The sequence below is a fragment of the Topomyia yanbarensis genome, chromosome 1 (assembly GCF_030247195.1).
Source record: "Topomyia yanbarensis strain Yona2022 chromosome 1, ASM3024719v1, whole genome shotgun sequence".
NCBI classification, from domain to species: Eukaryota; Metazoa; Arthropoda; class Insecta; order Diptera; family Culicidae; genus Topomyia; species Topomyia yanbarensis.
Genome location: NC_080670.1, coordinates 8,486,299 through 8,505,182, shown reverse-complemented (window position 1 = coordinate 8,505,182; position 18,884 = coordinate 8,486,299). Strand labels below are relative to the sequence as shown.

At 42.8% G+C, this 18,884-nt stretch overlaps 3 protein-coding genes across 4 annotated transcripts; 1 reads left to right on the top strand and 2 right to left on the bottom strand.

The window, feature by feature from the left end:
- Window positions 1-5,481: 5,481 nt before the first annotated feature.
- On the top strand, window positions 5,482-7,700 carry LOC131676806 (CLIP domain-containing serine protease B15-like). The gene is made up of 2 exons (XM_058956121.1): window positions 5,482-5,980; window positions 6,071-7,700. Exons 1-2 carry the CDS (start codon window positions 5,737-5,739, stop codon window positions 7,555-7,557), a joined length of 1,731 nt encoding a protein of 576 aa, XP_058812104.1. The 5' UTR covers window positions 5,482-5,736; the 3' UTR covers window positions 7,558-7,700.
- On the bottom strand, window positions 7,581-10,272 carry LOC131676807 (zinc finger protein 148-like). 2 transcript variants are annotated; one of them, XM_058956124.1, is made up of 2 exons: window positions 10,052-10,272; window positions 7,581-9,987 (listed from the first exon to the last, which is right to left on the bottom strand). In XM_058956124.1, the coding sequence occupies exons 1-2, from the start codon at window positions 10,066-10,068 to the stop codon at window positions 8,973-8,975; spliced, it is 1,032 nt and encodes a 343-aa protein (XP_058812107.1). In that variant the 5' UTR covers window positions 10,069-10,272; the 3' UTR covers window positions 7,581-8,972. The 2 variants fall into 2 exon arrangements, with proteins under 2 accessions (XP_058812107.1, XP_058812105.1); XM_058956122.1 differs by having other exon boundaries at window positions 7,581-9,990; window positions 10,052-10,268.
- Window positions 10,273-15,102: 4,830 nt separating this feature from the next.
- On the bottom strand, window positions 15,103-18,356 carry LOC131676805 (protein sister of odd and bowel-like). Its single transcript, XM_058956120.1, has 3 exons — window positions 17,912-18,356; window positions 16,788-17,816; window positions 15,103-16,026 (listed from the first exon to the last, which is right to left on the bottom strand). The coding sequence occupies exons 1-3, from the start codon at window positions 18,065-18,067 to the stop codon at window positions 15,289-15,291; spliced, it is 1,923 nt and encodes a 640-aa protein (XP_058812103.1). The 5' UTR covers window positions 18,068-18,356; the 3' UTR covers window positions 15,103-15,288.
- Between the last annotated feature and the right edge of the window lie 528 nt (window positions 18,357-18,884).

Below are 18,884 nucleotides of genomic sequence, written 5' to 3'. Positions count from 1 at the left end.
CCATGCTAATGAGTCGTAACACATGAGTTTCGCATGAAAAACATTTAGTGCATTTCTATATGTAAAACAATTGATTTCACCGACTCTTCTGCCAATGTAATCTACAAGTAAAACACAGTGATAGTCACGTGTAATTCATTTATTCAATGATATTCTGGTTGCACTTAAAAATCGAAATAGTGAACTTGCGCCTTTCGATTTTTCTCCTATTTTCAGCGTGCGGAACTAAAGCGCAACTGGTGTAGATGATGCGCAAGTTGATTCTCTGACATGTACACAAAATGCGCTTTAGTTGCCCAATCTGCAAATAGAGAAAAGACGAAAGGCGCAAGTCAATTCTTTGATTTTCAACTGCAACCAGAATATGTCTTATGATGTTGATGTGCTTTTCACCTCGCTTTTCACACAATGTTCGCATGAATTCCATTTAAAAACCTGGGACGGAACATGCGGATAGATGTTTTCCATTTTTCGTTTCCAACTCTGTTCCCATGCGATCTCATTCTGGTTCACATATTGCTCACATGCTTTCACATTCTGGCTCACACTGGTTCAAAGTGACGTTTCCGAGCTGGATCAATTTGACACTCGTTTTTTTCTATCCGCATGTCCCGTCCCAGTTGAAACCCATATTTCCCACACTCGAATGGATATTGAAATAGCAACCGTGTGCATTTAATGTGTTTGAGGATTGAAATAGTTCAATAGATTCCACACTAGATCACTTGTGATGCATTTTTAAAAATCAGCGAAATTAAATGCATTTATTTCCATCAAAATAGAAATTCATAATGTATTTTGCGTTGCGTGCAATCTTTTTTTCGTTGCATGCAATCCCTGTCAAAAAATGCGGACGAACATGGTCAGGCGATTTAAACAGTTTGACGTTTAACTCAACTCGCCTGTGCTAATTGCCCCTAGGAACAAATGCAATTTGCGAATGCGATTTAAAGGCAATTAACACTTAGACAAATTTTCTGGCGGCTGAAAAGGACTTGGTTGTATTTGCGTTTTTCAAACATGGCGGTTCATGTTTGGTTTAAGCTTAAAATAGTTTTTTTTAACGATTGGCGTGTTCTCGCTTGTATTTTGTTTTTCTAGTGCATTTCAGTTAGCCAACGAATGTGGGAAATGTGGAATCGTGTGTAAATATAGTGAAACAAAATATCTGACCTAAACTCTTAATAAAAGTCAGATTGTGGTAAGTTTTGGTGTGCAATGCCAATTTAACCCTTGATTCTTCCTATAATTTGGTGGTGATTACCTAGTGTAGTGATAAGTTTATGTGAGTAGATAATGAATCCGAAAATAAGTAATATTTGTAATTTTCATATTAGGCAATTAAGGGCGATTAAATGGCGTGTTCCCTGGGTGATTTGGAGGCGATTTAAGGGCGGGTAGAGCGGCTAAAAAATGACGTCGGCAAATCGCCCAAATGTTGCATTTGAAATAGCCCCCTAATTGCCAGCAATTTGCTGGCAAATTGATGGGCAATTAGCGCATCCGAGTTGGCAAATAGCCCCCCCGTTAGTCAGCAACTTGCCCTTTTTGACTGGGATGTGGTTTGCGTTGCGTGTAAGACGTCAAAAACTTACAGAAAAACTAGCCCTACATTTAACAAAACGTCGAACAAAGTGGATCAGCCTAGGACTTTTGTTAAACAAACTTTTCTGCAAGGGAGTGCCAAGCTGATGCAAAAATGGAAATTAAATGCATTTTTTCTAATTTGATGCAAATTTGTTATACATTCTTAGAGTGATCTGCCCCTAGTTTCCACATGATGTTGACGTGTTTAGTTTTTTTCTGTGTGGTTTTAGATTTCTCGACAAACATCCCAGTCAAACAGGGCAAATTGCTGGCAAACGGGGAGCTATTTGCCAACTCGGACGCGCTAATTGCCCTTCAATTTGGCAGCAAATTGCTGGCAATTAGGGGGCTATTTCAAATGCAACATTTGGGCGATTTGCCGCCTTAATTTTTTGCCGCCCAACCCGCCCTTAAATCGCCCCCAAATCGCCAACGGAACGCGCCATTTAATCGCCCTTAATTGCCTAATATGAAAATTAAAAATAATACTAATTTTTGGATTAATTTTCTACTCACATATACTTACCAGTATACTAGGTAATCACCACCAAATTATAGGAAGAATCAATGCTGAAATTGGTATTGCACTCCAAAACTTACCATAATCTGACGTTCATTAAGACTCTAGGTCAAAGATCTTGTTCCACTATACTTACACACGATTCCACAATTTCCCACATTCTTTAGCTCTTTATCTAAATGAAGTGCACTAGACAAACAAAGTACAAGGGAGAACACACCAATTGTTCAAAAAACAATTTTAAGCTTATGCCAAACATGAACCGTCATGTTTGAAAAACTCGAAAAACAACCAAGTCCATTTCAGCCGCCATAAAATTTGTCTAAGTATTGAAATTGCCTTTAAATCGCATTCGCAAATTGCATTTGTTCCGATTGCATTTGTTCCGAGGGGCAATTAGCACAGGCGAGTTGAGTCAAACGTCAATCTTTTTAAATCGCCTGACCATGTTCGTCCGCATTTTTTTGACAGGAATATGATTATTCTCTTTGAAGGGGAATCCCAGACAACCCGTTACTGATCGTTAACAGTTCACAGCAGTTAATGAAAGAGAAAACTTTTCTCCTTTATTAATTATCAACATCTTTGATTGGCGAGTAACGGCATGTCCACTCAAAGTATATTTTGAAAGTTGGCTTTTACGCCCTAATCATACGTTTGTCGAGAATTGTAAAATTAAATATGGCATCCCTTTTTCCTGCCGTTCGCACGCCATCCGGTCGCCAGCATGCCTGTCAGCGGGTGGTATCGCTGAATGGGGCATCCCGTCCAGACAACTATCTCTACATATAGAGTTTGACAATAGGCAACATCGTTTTTGCGCCGATCGATGGGGGTCAGTTTGACAGCGTCAAAATCTCTTGAAATGTCATCAACAAACGGCCGTAGCAGTTCGACAAAACAACTTTTTCAACTCAACTGTTGAATTTGACCTCTGCGTCTCTTATGACATAGCCACACATAATTACAAACCCGAAATTAATTCTATTTGATAAGTTTTCCATCATTCGCCTCGGACCTGAAGCTTTCTCCCACCCCGAACGGAAATCGCTTGAACTGTCAAAACTCCCAATCCTTTACTTAAAACTTTCATCTGTGAAGCTCAGCCTGGCATTTATATCGGGACACGTGCAGGTAATCCTCTGCTGATAGTTGTGCCTCTTTTCCGAGACCACTCATGTTCGGGAAACCCTTGATCGAAAACGGTAGAACGCCGGTGTCCGGAGGGGAAATCTTCTCTGAAAACTATTAAATTCTGTGAACTTCCTGTTCCTTTTAGACTGGCTTTTGGCTTGGGAGCAGTGCAGACGGAAGTTTCTTCTGAATTGTGTCTCGAAGTCACCTTTACCACCTTATACATGTTTGTAATCATACCCAGAGCAAAATATGGCTAAACAGCGTTTGTCGAAGACGATTGTTCACTTTTGCCCCGGGATGCGGGGCATATGCGGAACAAAAGGCTATTTCAATTACATCACAAAGCGTACGTATCTCCAAAGGGACCACATAACAATGGAATTTTATTCTGTCATCGACATTCAATTTTGCATACGTACGTCCAGAGGGCAGCGATTAGAACCAGGGCAAAGAGTATGTCGATTAGACTAAATTGATTTATTCCCGGTCGGTTTCCCCAATCCTGATTTGTTCGAAAGTCGATTGTCGTATTAAATAGAATTTGAAATTAAGCATGTTGTTGGGGAAAAAGTTTTCTTCCGCTTACTTTTTATACCGTTATCGGAAGTGCACCTGCATCGCTGTAGGGACGGAGCAAAATATCGCTCACAGTATGCGCACATCAAATTAAAATCAGATTAATATGCAATCCTCAGCAGTGTGCCTCAGTGGCACTCGGCAGTGGCACATTCATTCACCACTTACTCGTTGGCATCAGATGGTTATTTTGGTGCTGCATGCAGCATACGAATGTGTGTTTCTTCTGTGTTAGAAAGTCATTCTAAATTCATCAGGGTCCTCTTGACGAACAATTAGTGAACGGAGGAACAAGGTAGAATAAACTCATCTGGAAAACTGCACTCTAAAGAAGTTATCTCTATTTCATTATTGTCCAACACCATTCCCGTACCCTGCTGTCGGCTGTCGGACTTCCCTCCTCTATGTGATGCGGTAGAGGTTGTATTCATACCGAGGAGAGATTTCTATTATCTATACGGGCTTAGGATGGGTATCTGTGAAGATGTTTTACTCAGTGAATCCTTCGCGGATAGTCCACATATGGATGTGGAACGCCATTCCCAATGTACTCCATACATGATTTCTTGTCCTTTAAAAATGTAAATTTCCGGAAATGGGTCATTAAGCCTTATGCTGTTTTCAGTCTTTTTGGATTCAGAAAATTTTATAGTTACATTTAGAATGCAGAGCTCTATCAATTTATGTAATACAAGATCATTAAATGATCCGAATTTCTGGTTTCCTTATCGACGTGCACCTCTTCCGTGCTAAACAGTAAAGGTAGTTAAATGAACTTCGCTCGCACTTTTCTGCCCCTAGCCTGTGATGCATTTTTAAAAATCAGCGAAATTAAATGCATTTCTTTCCATCAAAATATAAATTCATAATGTATTTTGCGTTGCGTGTAAGACGTCAAAACCCTACACGGTTAAATAAAACAACCTGCAGATAAGTTCTTTTAACTTACTTTTGAGTTGTGCGTCGCTTTCGCACTTATTAGTGTTGTCAAAAACAAAAAAAAGAGATTCGACTCAGTCGAGGTCTTCCGTGGAGGAAGGTACTTTTGAGTTGTTTGGGGTGAACTCAAAATTAGGTAAATTCAACTTAAATTTGAGTATAAAAAACCTATCAATGAGTTGTAATTTTTGCCGTGGTTAAATGGAAACTACCTTCAACACGGTTTACCTAATTTTAAGTTCCCCCACGATACCACGAGATTGAGTCAAAGGAACTCAATTTTAGGTAGTTTTTCGTTTCCGTGTACACGCAGAATTTTATTTATGCATCGATAGCATACTTTTCTATCTGTCTCTCGTTTCTTCTGCTGTAAATTTTATGCATTGGACATATTCGGTCTATCCACTCGTTGAATGCTTACTAGAAGTATATGCTAGAAGTTGCATAAGAATCATAGCAGAGTAAAAGAGACGGAAATAGAAGGAATGCTACACTTCAGGAAACTGTCAAAACAAAAGTTCTGCTGCTTCTAAAAAAAACACCAACAGTATCAAAATAGCACTGAATTTAAATCTGAAAAAGTACAATTTTATCCGTCGGAAACAATTTGTGTTCAATTGAAAACTGTCATTTGAAATCCCGAGCTCCATTTAAAATACACAGGGACCCAAATCCCGTGACACGTTTTCCGAAGGAGGCAAAATTATATGGAAACAGTTTAAATGCAGATGGTTACCCTATCACCCCTCGAGAGATTCTTAGCGCATTTATGAACCAAACACCCTGTATATACCAAATACATATATACAAAGGAAATCCCCGTCTGATCAACACAACAAACGATGACGATCGCGATAGAATCTGCTGCAGTAGTGCAGTCCGTCTCAGAACTTCGTGTAGCTTTGAACTTGTAGCTCTTGAGTGTAGCTATTGCCACTTGTTCGTCGATAGCTAGTCGCTATCAGTGGAAGACAGTCATGATTCGGCTGATTTGGACCATCATATTAACGTTGGCCGCAGTGGGACCGGTTCTGCTAGTTCAAGCTGGCTTCCCAAAAGATTGTGGCCAGCGGAAGCGTAAGATCGCCCAGCTGATCGTCGGAGGAAAGGAAGCCCAGGTAGGAAATTGGCCTTGGCACACAGCTATCTTTCATCGGGAGGGGCTGACCTTCGAGTACAAGTGTGGCGGGACGATTCTGGATAAGAACACCATTCTGACAGGTGAGTAGGGAAAGATAAGTGATCGTATAATCGATAAAATCAGTGTTGCTAGGTTTGCTGAGCGTTTATCATATCCGCATTTTATTCCAGCCGGACACTGCGTTCGTCTACCGACCGGTATCATCGCCAGTGAACGACTTTCGGTCCAGGTTGGACGAAATCGGCTCCGCGTAGCGGACGAACGTTCTCAAGAACATGAAGCGGATCGGATCTTGGTTCATCGAAGCTTTCAGAGTGGTGCCGTGGAACATGACATTGCGCTGATCAAGCTGGCAACCGATATCAAGTTTACGGACTATATTCAGCCGGTCTGTCTGTGGGATAAGGGAGATGATCGGTTGTTGATTCGCGATCGGGAAGGGACTATCGTTGGATTTGGAGCAACGGGAACCTTAAGCTTTTCGGAGATTTTGAACGAAGCTCAACTGCCGGTGGTGGACAATCAGGTCTGTATTGATAGTAATCGGGAGGTTTTCGGTTTATCGCTGACCAGCAATATGTACTGCGCGGGAAGACGCGATGGAGTGAATGCCTGTAACGGAGATAGTGGTGGTGGGATGTTCTTCCTGTTCGGTGATCGATGGTTCGTTAGAGGGATCATATCGTTTTCACCGACGATCGAAAATAGCGGGCGATGTGACCCCTTCGAGTATGTCGTTTTTACGGACGTTGCTCGATACGTCGATTGGATTGCTCAGCAATTGAATGCCTCTTTTGTTGAAGCTCCAGCTCGATCGGACGTTCACCCGAAGCTGAGGTTACTCAGCCAGGACATCTGCGGAGTCAACTCGTACCCGTTCGACAAAGAAGATAACAAACCAATCTTTCTAACTTATCCCTGGGTAGGATTAATCGAATACACCCAACAAGGAGTTCGTGAACGAAAAACTCTTTGCCATGGTATCCTGATCAGTGAACGGTACCTGGTAACGGCAGCTCAGTGCGTGTACAACACTAAAAATTATAAACCCGTAGCGATCAGACTAGGCGAATACGACACCTCTAGCAGTCAGGATTGTGACCAGTTGGACGGCCATTCGGTTTGTTCACCGCCGACACAAACCTTGAACATCGAAACGATCACCGTACATCAGCAGTACAACAAACCCCGGTTCGCTAACGATGTCGCCTTGATTCGACTCCGCCAACCAGCGGACATTTCGCCAGACAACGTCAAACCGATCTGTCTTCCACTGTCCAAGACGCTGCGCAGTTACAAACCAACGACCTTTACCCGGGTCGGTTGGAAGGGTAGCACAAAGCAGCCACGTGTCCAACGGTCCGAGGTTACCGTCGTTGAATCCGTCGCTTGCCAGCGACTGTACCACGAGAATCAGATTCCGCTGGAGAAAACCTTCCGACAGATCTGCGTTGAACGGGACCCGGCCGCTTCCGGTTGTGTATTTGACATTCCGGCTGCTCCGCTGCAAGCCGTCCAAACGGTGGACGGTAGCCCGCGGTACGTTCTGCACGGGTTTCTCTCGTTCGGTCCCAACAAGTGCCATCTGAGCTATCCGGATGTGTACACCAACGTGGGCACCTATCTGGCATGGATTTTGGATAATATTCAGGAGTGAACGGAGATGGTGAGATGAATTGATTTCTTGCTTTTGCTTTTATTAAGGACTATATACTTTATCGATACGAGATTATACATGTATGTAAGAAACTTAATACTGATTAGAACATAAATACAGCGCAGTTGATAGCTTGCTTGAAAGTGAGAATATTATCTCTTGAGGAGTGTGCGAGAGGCGAGCGAGCGACCGAATGATGGATGGAATGTTCTGAAAAGTTTGTGATGTTTGCGAAAGAGAAGGCATGTTGAATCGTTTTTTAGAAATTATCTAACTTTTGCTGTGGTTTGCGACTGACTGATGAATTCGGTAGGTTTGCATTAGTCCTTTGACCTAGGTTGGTTTCCCAGATCCTATAGCTCAAGATATTCACGGAACTTTTTAAATGTATATATTTTTTTATGATTATTTTGGCTGTTTGGCACAGGATATTTCTTTTCAATTTGTGTAAATCTTGTTCCATAAATGTTATAGTTTTGATTGATTGCATTGTGCTGTTGTTATCTATCACAGGGAATATTAGCTCTTCTACCGTGTATATCGCTCTAACCCCTTTTTAATTCTTAAGTACATTTGGCAACCATAATATGACGTGAGAGCTATGAATCTTGAGTATTGTGAAACAAATTCTTCTGGAAACCAACTACTACACACTTCCAATAACAATAATGAACCTAGATATATTCCTTTTCCACATTTTTTTAAATTTACAGCTGTAACTGAATTTCAGTAAGTCGAAAGATTTACGTTTCGACTTCGTCTCATCAGTATCTGGCACTGATTTAGCAACAGATAGATGCATTGACTTACCAGCCGTAAACCAGGTTCTATTTCATTGTTTCCCATTAGCAAACAGAACCTCATAAATTAAAATAAATAGAGACTAAGCTTGACGGGACATTTTCCACTAAAATATAGTCGGTGTTAGGTCAGCCCGGATTAAGTGACAGTGCATTAATTTCGAGAAAAAACGCGTTTAAAGTTTGAATCGCAGCATCCTTTACATTATAAATGGAAAATAATTTTTACCATAATTCTTGTTTATTGTTTCATATTTCAAATCTGGTAAAAGTGGAATGAAGATGAAGAAATTCTTTATCCCTTGCTATCATTAACTCATTTCTTGATGTTTTGCGACTTGGTCCGGTCTGACTTAACACCGACCATATGTGTTACCAGTTACGGCGTTATCAAAAACCCACCGATTCTTCAGTCAACCAAATTCATTCCTCCAGATGAACAGCACCTTCAGAGTTTGCTGGCACCCAACTCGCCTCCCACGGTTCCCAAAATCCCGCCCCTTACCTATCGACAACTTTCCCCCTGCGATGAACCCAAATATGGCCACAGTCATCTTTCATCCTTACCCTCCTAAAGTTCCGAAACGGCCGAATCCAACCGTCCACATCATCCGTTCACTTACTCTTCAGCAGCAGCATCTTCTTCGCTTTCCGCTTACTGTGCATCTTGGCAACGTGTCGATTGAGTGTGTAACCGCGCAGAAATCGCAAGCCACAGTATTCACATGCGGTTACCGTCAACCCGGGGGCCAATTCGCCGTGCACCTCGTACATGTGTCGTTTCAAATTGTACGACTTGGTGAAGCGCATCTGACACGGATCGCATGCTAAAGAGCATCGCGCACCGCGATCCCACGCGTGCACACTGTCCATGTGCTGCTCGTAATCGTAGTGGGTGCTGAAACTCTCCTGACACGTATCACAGTCCGGTGGGGGTTTGTTCGGATCAAGTTTACCCTTCCGGAATGCTGCTGTTCGCTGGACGGGACGAGCCTCGGAGCTAGCTGGTTCTGCGCTCCCGGTAGGAGCTGCTGTATGCGCTGGAATGGTTCCATTGAGCGAAATCTGATTGACCTGCACCGAAATCGATAGGTTGCTGGTTTGTGAGTAAAGTGAAATCTCTGCTGGCGACTGAAAATTGCTGTTGGCTACTAGACTAGATTGAAGCATTGCTTCCGCTGCTGATTGTGGTTCCTCGTCGTCCTCCTCCTCTTCCTCCGGTTCCTGTTCCTCCTTGCAGTCATCTATCACAATCGTCGGTGGCTCCGGTGGTTCTTCCTCTTTTATTTCGACAACCGCCTCCAGGGCGGCAGCTTGCTGACGTTCTGCCAGCTGTTGCTGTACGAGCAATCTTCGCTCTTCCTCCTGCCGATCCTTATCCAGTACGCGCCGTGTGCGTATCATAACATCCTGCCGGAGACATTCCTCGCGAAACTGACAGAACAAATCCAGCATTTGGAGACACTTGTCACAGATGACCGCACGGGAGTCCTGGGTACGTGTCAGCGTCACCGAGGTCAGCACATCGATCATCCGGACCAGTTCGTCCTTGGGGTCGTCGTCTCCAGGGGGAAAAAGCGGATGTATCACCACCCCCTCCGAGGCGCACAGTCTGCAAAAGTACTCCAGACTACTGTCGGGGAAGGAATAATCATCACAGGAAAATTCTCGACACTTGAATCGACATTACTTACAATTCATCGTGCTCCATCGCACACGTAGAGAATGGTTGTAATATATGGAGGATTTGCTTGATTTTTTCACTAATTTTAAGAGGTGTATTTTTTCACCCGTTCGCGAGACTTCAACGCAAGAGTCCTTTGTTTACAAGCGAATCGATGTTTTGACAGCTGATTGTCGATTGGGGACTGGCTTTGCGGCAGGGATTGCGTGTTCACCACTCATCGCTACTCGGTGGTGAGTTTTATGGTAACGGTGATTATTTTATGGAAATAATTGAAAAAAATTAAGCAGCATTTAAGTGATTAAATAATAACCCGAATAGAAATATGCAGACAAAACCACGATTTTCACTGTAATAGTAAAATAATTTAACAATAATTTACAGTAAGTTCTAGTGTTATGCTACAATACAAAAACAACAAACTGTAACGTTTTTACAATAAATTTCAATATATAATCCACTTTTACAGGTGGTAATGTATGTTAACATTAAAGAAATCGTTTTTTCTCCATACTTTTTTTTTCTCGAAAGTAGTATATTTAATGTTAAGTTACTGTACCAGTTTTTTACTGAACACTAAAATTGATTGTTACATAAAATTTTAATGCAAATCAACTGCGAGAACTCCGCGTCAAACGCTGTTAAAACAGTAATAATTATAATATTTATTGTTTTATGATTGTTTGTAGGGTAAATGCTATTGTAAAATTCTATCCGGGAAAGAATACCATTATTTTATATTTTTTCGCTACTGAGTTTGATCTTAAATTTCTCATGTAAATCACATTTTTTTCACATGTATTTATAGCGAGTAGCCTCTTATAGAGTACTTTATTCTTATTTTTGAATCAAAAAAATTAAATTTAATTAGCTTACAAACTGAAAAGTAGTACTGTAACTATCAACATGATTTTGTTTTTCCTGTTTCAAACCGTGAAGCCGTGGAGAGGGGGGCCGCGCTTTTTTGGCAAATTATGTCTTATTCACGATTAGAAAATTATATTTCGAAATTTGGAAAGGCTTTTCGGACATGCGTGGGAAAAATTGGGCAAATCAATTGGGCGACAAATTCGGTGCCTTTATTGGGATGGATTAGACTGAACCAAAGAGGACCAGTTCCACTGTTTTTTGACCGCATTGCTACGCAATGTAAACAATATACATTGGATGAATTTCACCCTATATTTCAATAGTAAATACCTGATAGAAGAAACGTTACAGCTACTTGAAAATGATGCAATTCGATTCCGTAAACTCTTTATTAACGTGCTCTTTGAATATTCTTTGCACAACAACCTCTCAGGTTGTATAACAAAAACTATTTCAATCTAAGTTTTTGTTATACAACCTGAGAGGTATTTGTGCAAAGAGTATTCAAAGAGCACTGCAACGTTAATAAAGAGTGTACGGAATCGAATTGCATCATTTTCAAGTAGCTGTAACGTTTCTTCTATCAGGTATTTACTATTGAAATATAGGGTGAAATCGTGAAATTCATCCAAAATGTATATTGTTTACATTGCGTAGCAATTGTGCAACCGTTGCGAAAAGGGAGTCGGAAGAACATCGGCGGTAAACAAATTTTGCGCTTGGAGTCCTAGGCTCGTACCTAGAAAATCTGGATATCTGTCACCTCATCATTAGCAAGAAGCTGAAAATGATCCAATCTATGGTATGCAGGATCGTAGCTCGGTCTTCTGGTGCCCTTGGCGGAATCACAGTTTTGCGTCACTTTGCTGTTTACATTGGCTTTTTTGCAGTCCTACATTCGAACATTAATTTTGTGTGTACATGGAAATGATAGGCTTATAAAACCGAAATCAGCATAAGTTTTTTAAATATGATAAGAAATTCCGCGCTGCCTTCAATATGACAAAATTAATTCCTGAATTAGGATAATTGTTAACCTGTAAAAGTATCGTTGCAATGCAGCTTACTCTTTGCTCATTTATAACTAATCACGTAAGAAGTTTTACTGAGTTGACCTGGTAGTTTTGGCTAAAAATCATTTGGAATGACACCCCTTGCAGAGTACAAGGCTTATGAAATCCTCACAAAATGTGCACAGAGGGCGAAATACACCGATAGAAAATTGAGCAGAATTAAATTGATCGGAAAAATTTTTAATCAATGTTTACTCATTTTTGAAGTACAGTCGTGATTCGCTGGTTGGGCCACACCTCTGTCCAACTAACGAATTTGATTCGTTGGTTGGACCGACTGACAGATGTCAAAAACTCTAATTGCATTTATTCACATCTCTAATAATTGTCAGATTGATTGTCAAAGTAAATTTGACATAAGATTTTGACATTCAGATGCTTTTTAGTTGGACAAAGGTCCAACTAAAAAGCGGTCTAGTTAAAAAATGTCCAACCAGCGAATCACGACTGTATTAAATAATAACAATTTAATATAAAAATACAAAACTAATTTTCATTGGAGTTGTGTGAATTTTTAAATGTTAGTTTACTGCAGATTCCTCTGTAATATCATCATTGCGATGTTGGAGGCGATGGACGGAGCATTTCCTCGAGAAACTTAAAATCAGTTGACGCTAGGTGTTTGAAGGTGATGTATGAAGTATTTGTTATGGGGAATAATACGTGCAAATTAGTTAATTGAGCAAACAATTTATTGAAGATAAATAATTTTGAATATTTGTTCTCTAACCAACCGTTATATTCATTTCTCATAATAGGAAACTTGTATAAAACACCGAAAACCCTGATATCCAAAAGATTCGGCCAAGGCTCGTTCGTGTTTGACTGTCGTTCATTTGACGTAAAGTTTAGCCGCAAATCTTGAACTGCAGACACAGAATAACAGACATAACACTATGAGGAATTTTTTTTCGGAAAATATCGTTCCGCCAACTTTGCAATAACACTAGCTCCACCTTTTATACACAGTCCCAACCACTCATTTGCAAGTACGTTATCCCTCAGGCTCGGGAACAATTTTTCACTAGTGGTCTATACTGGTGGTATACTTGTGCCTATATCAGTGGCGCCATAATCGCATATGCGACCGTAAGAATGACCCTTTCATCCAGTTAAGAAATTGGCCGTAAGTGTTTTAAAGCAACGACCGGAGTACCCATTCAGGATACCGTATATACCAGCATACTGAAGGGGCATTTTTGGGAGCTGTGACCTGGTTGGTGGATCGGTAATATTGTCTATCTCGAGATAATCTAGCATTTCGTCGAGTTCTTGCTATATGGGATACACACAAGTGCGATTGAAACAAAAACAAACGTCAAAACGTTTTCTCACTCGCACTGATGCAAACTAGATGGGCGCGTAATTCAACGCATGGCCCGGTGGCGCACGGCTGAAAAGTCGCAATGTGGATTTAAGAAAAGATTCGCAATATCTCGAAAGTTTGTCCAGATAAGCTCAGAATTGTGATAACCTGTCTAGAGGAAGCAAAAGGCATTACTGGCGACAAGCATTTTATTAGGGACTATCCCGTTTACATATCCACCAATAAAGTTGAGATCGGCGGTGTGGTCACCGATTCGATATTTTTTCAAGCGTCTTGAAGCTCGAGATTGGCTGTTTCGAGGACCCCTTGATCCAGTAAGTAATTATTTTGAATGGCAATCACACCGAGTGGGTCAAAATTGTATGTTAGTGATGGGACTGCGTTACTTAATTACTTCTCGTTCGACAAGATTCGTCTACCCGTTTGGTTCTTTGTACCGCACGTCAGGAATCAGAATATATTGGCTTAAATGGCACGTTCCCCGTATGTAGTCGGGGATTTGTGCCTTACCGCACGTCATGCATTGCACTAAATGCAAGAAAACTGGCCATTGTTGCATTAAGGCCCGGTATGGCAAGTGCGCAGAGAATCAATAGGATGACTATTGCATTGGTCATGCTGAAAAATGTGCCAATTTCGGGGAGAGTCCACATGATCTATTACCACGCGTACAGACAGCAGACAATATGAAACGTTTGCTTAAAAGACGTGTTTTGGTGTGTGAAGGATCACAGTCGGGTAACCGAAGCTTTCAAGAGGAATCCCAGTACATAGTTCAGTGAGAGACGTGGCGACAAGAATGCATTTAAGCAAAACGTACAAAGTCCAAAATGCGCTGAACCGCGATAAACGGAAGAATACTAATGGGGGACATCACGTGCGCGGAAGGTCTACACCCGTCGTTGACGAAACCGCATTGTCTCGTCACTAATTATGAGATTTATGTGAAACGAGATTTCCAGTAGCTTCACTAAGCCTCTTTTTTCACTACTCATCATACGTTCGACGTCCCTGACGAATCTAGCAGAAATTTACCCAAAAATGCATGATTTGGCAGGAAATTTGCTCATATGGAAAGCGGAGCACTCCGTTATACCCAAATCCAGGTGGTTAGCAAGTTGCCCCGAACGTTGCAGAAGAGTTTATGAGCAGTGTTAATGGAAAGGTACGTGCATTTGTATAAGACTATGAAATTGAATGGAACGGATACGGAAAATGTTTTATTTTATTCCCTAAATGTTCGAAAACGATCAGTTGAATGTGTTTTGACGAACCTTTTCTTGTGATACAATTTGATTTCGTATACTTTTTAGTTCAGGCTGTTGTGAAACGATAAAGGATTGATTTTCCCGTCCCGAGAAGTTTGGCAAGATTTTCTTCCGAAACGTTAACGAATAGAGACTTGTAAGTTTCTGACCAGTTGATTAGTGCCCTGGTGTGATCTAAATTCTCCGCATTTGATTTTTACTGATTATAACGACTGCCGACGAGAAAAAACCAGGCTAGAAGCCTGTTGTTGAGAAGGAAAGAATCCCACCCGAACTTTTAAAAGTTGTGAGTGACCTTTGCCTTCGGATTGGTTAGATGTCATATGTCCTACTATATGAAGGGTCACATACTCGAGAGTAATAATGATCCTATAAGGTCGAGTATTGGGTACTCTCCCGTATTCTGTTTAGCAGATTGCGCCCCAAGTAGCATATGCAACTTGAAATGTTTCGTAACTACAGCACAATATTGGTTCATTGGGAAGTTTTGGTGTGTTAAAAAAAACATTCCTACATCTCAGTATAAAATTGTATGCTATACTTCTCAACAGATAATAAAAGGTATAATTTTCGTATGTTATAAATGTATCAAAAAAATAATAGAGTTAAAACGAAAGGGTTTTTTTTTTAAACATTCTAAACTCCAACCGAAACCGGTGCGGAGCGTTTTCCTGTGTCATCGTCGGCCCGACTCCCTCGAGGGCACCCACTACTTCTTCACGAACTTCGCCTTGGACTCGTCCGCCACCCAGGACTGCTTGTGCACGTTGTACAGATGGCCTAGCAGTTGGAAGCGCCTCGGAAACCGCTTATCACACTGATCGCATGGAAACGGCCGTTCACCGGTGTGCGTCCTCAGGTGTTCCCCGTAAGCGAACTGACTCCGAAACTGGCGACTGCAAAAATTGCAGCTGATCAGTGGTTTCGGTCGTTCCTTGGCACGTCCCCGGCTGCGGATGCGATCCTGGTGGGCGAGTAGCAGGTGTTCCTTGAGCTGTTGCAGATTGTTCTGATCGGCCCCGCAGATATAGCACGCATAGGAACGCCTCTCGAGCAGCTCGATCTGGCGGCTTTCCTCGTCATCCTCTGCGTTGGCACCGCCGGGAGTTGCTGCGGCCGCAGCAGCAGCTGCTGCCACAACGGACGCCGCTGTAGCTGCTGCCACAACGGACGCCGCTGTAGCTGCTGCCGCGGCCGAATTTTGCGTTGATGATGGAGGTGGTGGTGGTACTGGTGGCACCGGCTCCGTCGAACCAATGTGCGTTCGCATGTGTAGCACCAGTTTGGAGCGATTCAGGAACAGACGGCCACACAGCAGACAATTGAAGTCCAAGCGGCGGCGCTTGCGAGAGTCTGTAGTGGACTCCGAGCTGCGCCGCCGCACGCTCGGAATCCTGTAATCGTAGGCACGATCTTCCGAGTCGTCCGTGTCGTCGGAATTTGGCGGCTGAAATGGGAAAAGTTGGTGAGTTGATGAATTCGGATCGGAATAAGTATTATAACATTAGAGAAATTATAGAAGATTTTGTGTTGGTCAGAGTCGGAGCTCAGAAAAATTGACATCCCCGAGTGAGCTTGAAAAAAGATAGAAATTCATGTCCGCTGCGCTGAAAGCAATTTTTCGTTTGTTTGTATTGTCAATCATTCGTTCGGTGCAGCACATTCATTCAGTTATGTTCAGTATAAATTCAACTTCAGTAGCAAACTGAATTTAGATTACGCCGTTTACCTATACTCGACCATGTAGATGCCACATACTGCCTTCAATTTGTTCACATACAACAAATAAATGCTTTTCTTGGTGAATGAATTTATATTTCCTCTGCATTGAAGCATTTGACTCTGCGTGAAACTTGTCAGTTTGAAAGAAAATGAAGGGCGGAGGCAGTTGAGTTTGAGTTTGGCATCACTGGTCAGAGTTCCTAAGGTTGAAAGGTGATGGTGGGGATAACTTATTTGTGTTCTTCACTTCTCGGTATTTAATACGCTGCCTAACACAATGAAAAATAAACGCGCAATACAATCTACAAGAGAAGATTCTAGGCGCTGTATGAATTGTGACTGCACTGTTTGTCATCAGCAAACAGTAGTTTAGTCCGTACAACGTAACATTTTTTTTTTATTTTAGCTGGCTGACGCTAAGCCATTGTCAGGTACGGATGAGACTAGGTTGAAACGAAAATGTTACTCATTTTTCTCGCTACTCACCTCATTCCTGGCCCGCAGCTGCTGGAACATGTTGAACAGCATCTCCCCGGTTGGCCTATCGCCCGCATCGCTATCGCTGTCCTCGTTCGCATCGGAATCGTTCCGCAGGAACAAACTTCTCAGATAGGAAACTTCCGGCTTCTCAGTTGATGCAGCTGAATTTAGCAAATCGTCTGTCACTGCTGCGGCTGCTGCTGCTGTTGCCACCGTCGCTGACGGCGTTGTCTTGCTGCTACCACTACCAGCACCCCCGGAGGAAGCAGCCGCTACGGCTGCGGCTCGATGTTGCAGTAGTATCGCTCGCAGTTGCGAGGCCAACGGTGTCTCGGAATGTTCTTCGTTGTGGTTTTCGTCGTGCTGCTGATGGTGGTGATTGGTTGGTGGCGGTGGCGTTGGTTCCGGTTCCTGTTTGTGATTCAGTGTGCTTGGTCCCTCCAGTGGAGACGGACAGTCGTGATTGGTGCCGCCACCTTCAAGCAGCATTCTTTTCAGCAACGACGATGTAGGCTCCGGATTGCTAGGTCCCGGTTGAATTGCCGGAGACTGGATTTCCCGGGGCGAGTAGCCTTGCTGTAGGAGCATCTGCTGCAGGAGGGAAGCCGGAGCGGTTTCCGGTTCTTCCGCCGATTGATCGTCTTGTTCCGCCTTTGGTTCAGCCGCAACCAAAGTTCCTGCATTGTCCTGTTCGAGTTCTTGTTCTGCTGATGCAGTTGACCCAGCCCGTCCTGGTTCGCGACTTTGTAGCAAGATGCTTCGAAGAATTGACGAATAACCTCCGGGATCTTCCTGTTTGACTGGTTGAACTTGCTGGTCTTGTGCGGGCGAAAGACGTACAGAACTATGATGCTCCGACTCTTCCAGCTGTTCTTGTTTTACCTGAACCAATTTTGCTCGGCTATTGGATGAATTGCGTTGAGATTTCAATATTTTATCGTTCTGTAGACAGCGCTGTCGATAGTGGTAAAACTTGTCTAACGTCTCCAAGCACTTTTCGCACACTTTCGAGGGGTAGTCTTCCTCCAAGGTTATCTGCCGAGAGCAAAACAAAAACATCACACAAAAAGTTAATGCGCCATAAGTTAGCAGCTAAAGCCACACGTACGAAGGCCGTTTTCAATACCTACCCGTATAGAGGTACATTCCAGTATCATGTCGATCACTTCCCGGCTAGGTACGCCCTCGGATAGAAAGAGGGAGCAGGTAAGGTCCTCCACCGAAAAGCACAGACGACAGCGACTTTCGACGTTTGCTTGTTCCATTTTTTTGCCTCTGCTATACATGTAGCGCTTCTGCAGACACTGCTCTAGTCGAACGATGACAGCTCAAAATCGCACCCAAATCAGCATTCCACTACACTCTTGTCCGCAGGATGTTCCTGCTGGCACTTTCCTCAGGCACTATTATTACAATATTTTGCTAAATTTTGGCCAATTACCGACCAAGAAGTACACTTTTCTATACCTACTATAGTTTTTTCGTTCCCGACTCGACTCCACTCAAAGTTGCTTCCACGAAGACAGATACCTATCTTTCACTCTAGCTCGCTCTCTCTCCCGCTTCCTCACACACTCGTCACCTTACGATGTGCAGTTTTGTTCCAATAACCAAATACAAAACGCACACATCCACACATGCCATCATCGTTGAACAGCGAGCGGCGCGAGGTCAATAACAAATAAATGTCAAATGTATTCACCACGGCCCTGATATGCAAGTGGTTTGTCCCTCACAGCATGCCATTGTTAGATGCGCGGGGGTGGACGAAGAAACGGCCCTGATGAGCGCAGTTTAGAGAACACACACACGGACAGGCCGCACCGAGAGAGTGTGCATAATGTACTATCTGCGAAAAAGAGAATTGAATCAGCTGCACATTTTAGCTGGCGATTAGTACGAGGTATAAACACATATACGCGTACGAGCGATGACGAATTGGCGTGCTACTGTGTGCGCGAGAAAAGAGGACGGCTAACCGCAAACGAGCAGAGAGCGAGCGAGATGGGCTACCGACATCGACGGCAGCCGCTAGGTCGACGACCTCTCGGGGCTTGCACAGTGTGAGGTTGTGCTTTCTCTTCTACGGGCTGCGCTGCGCTC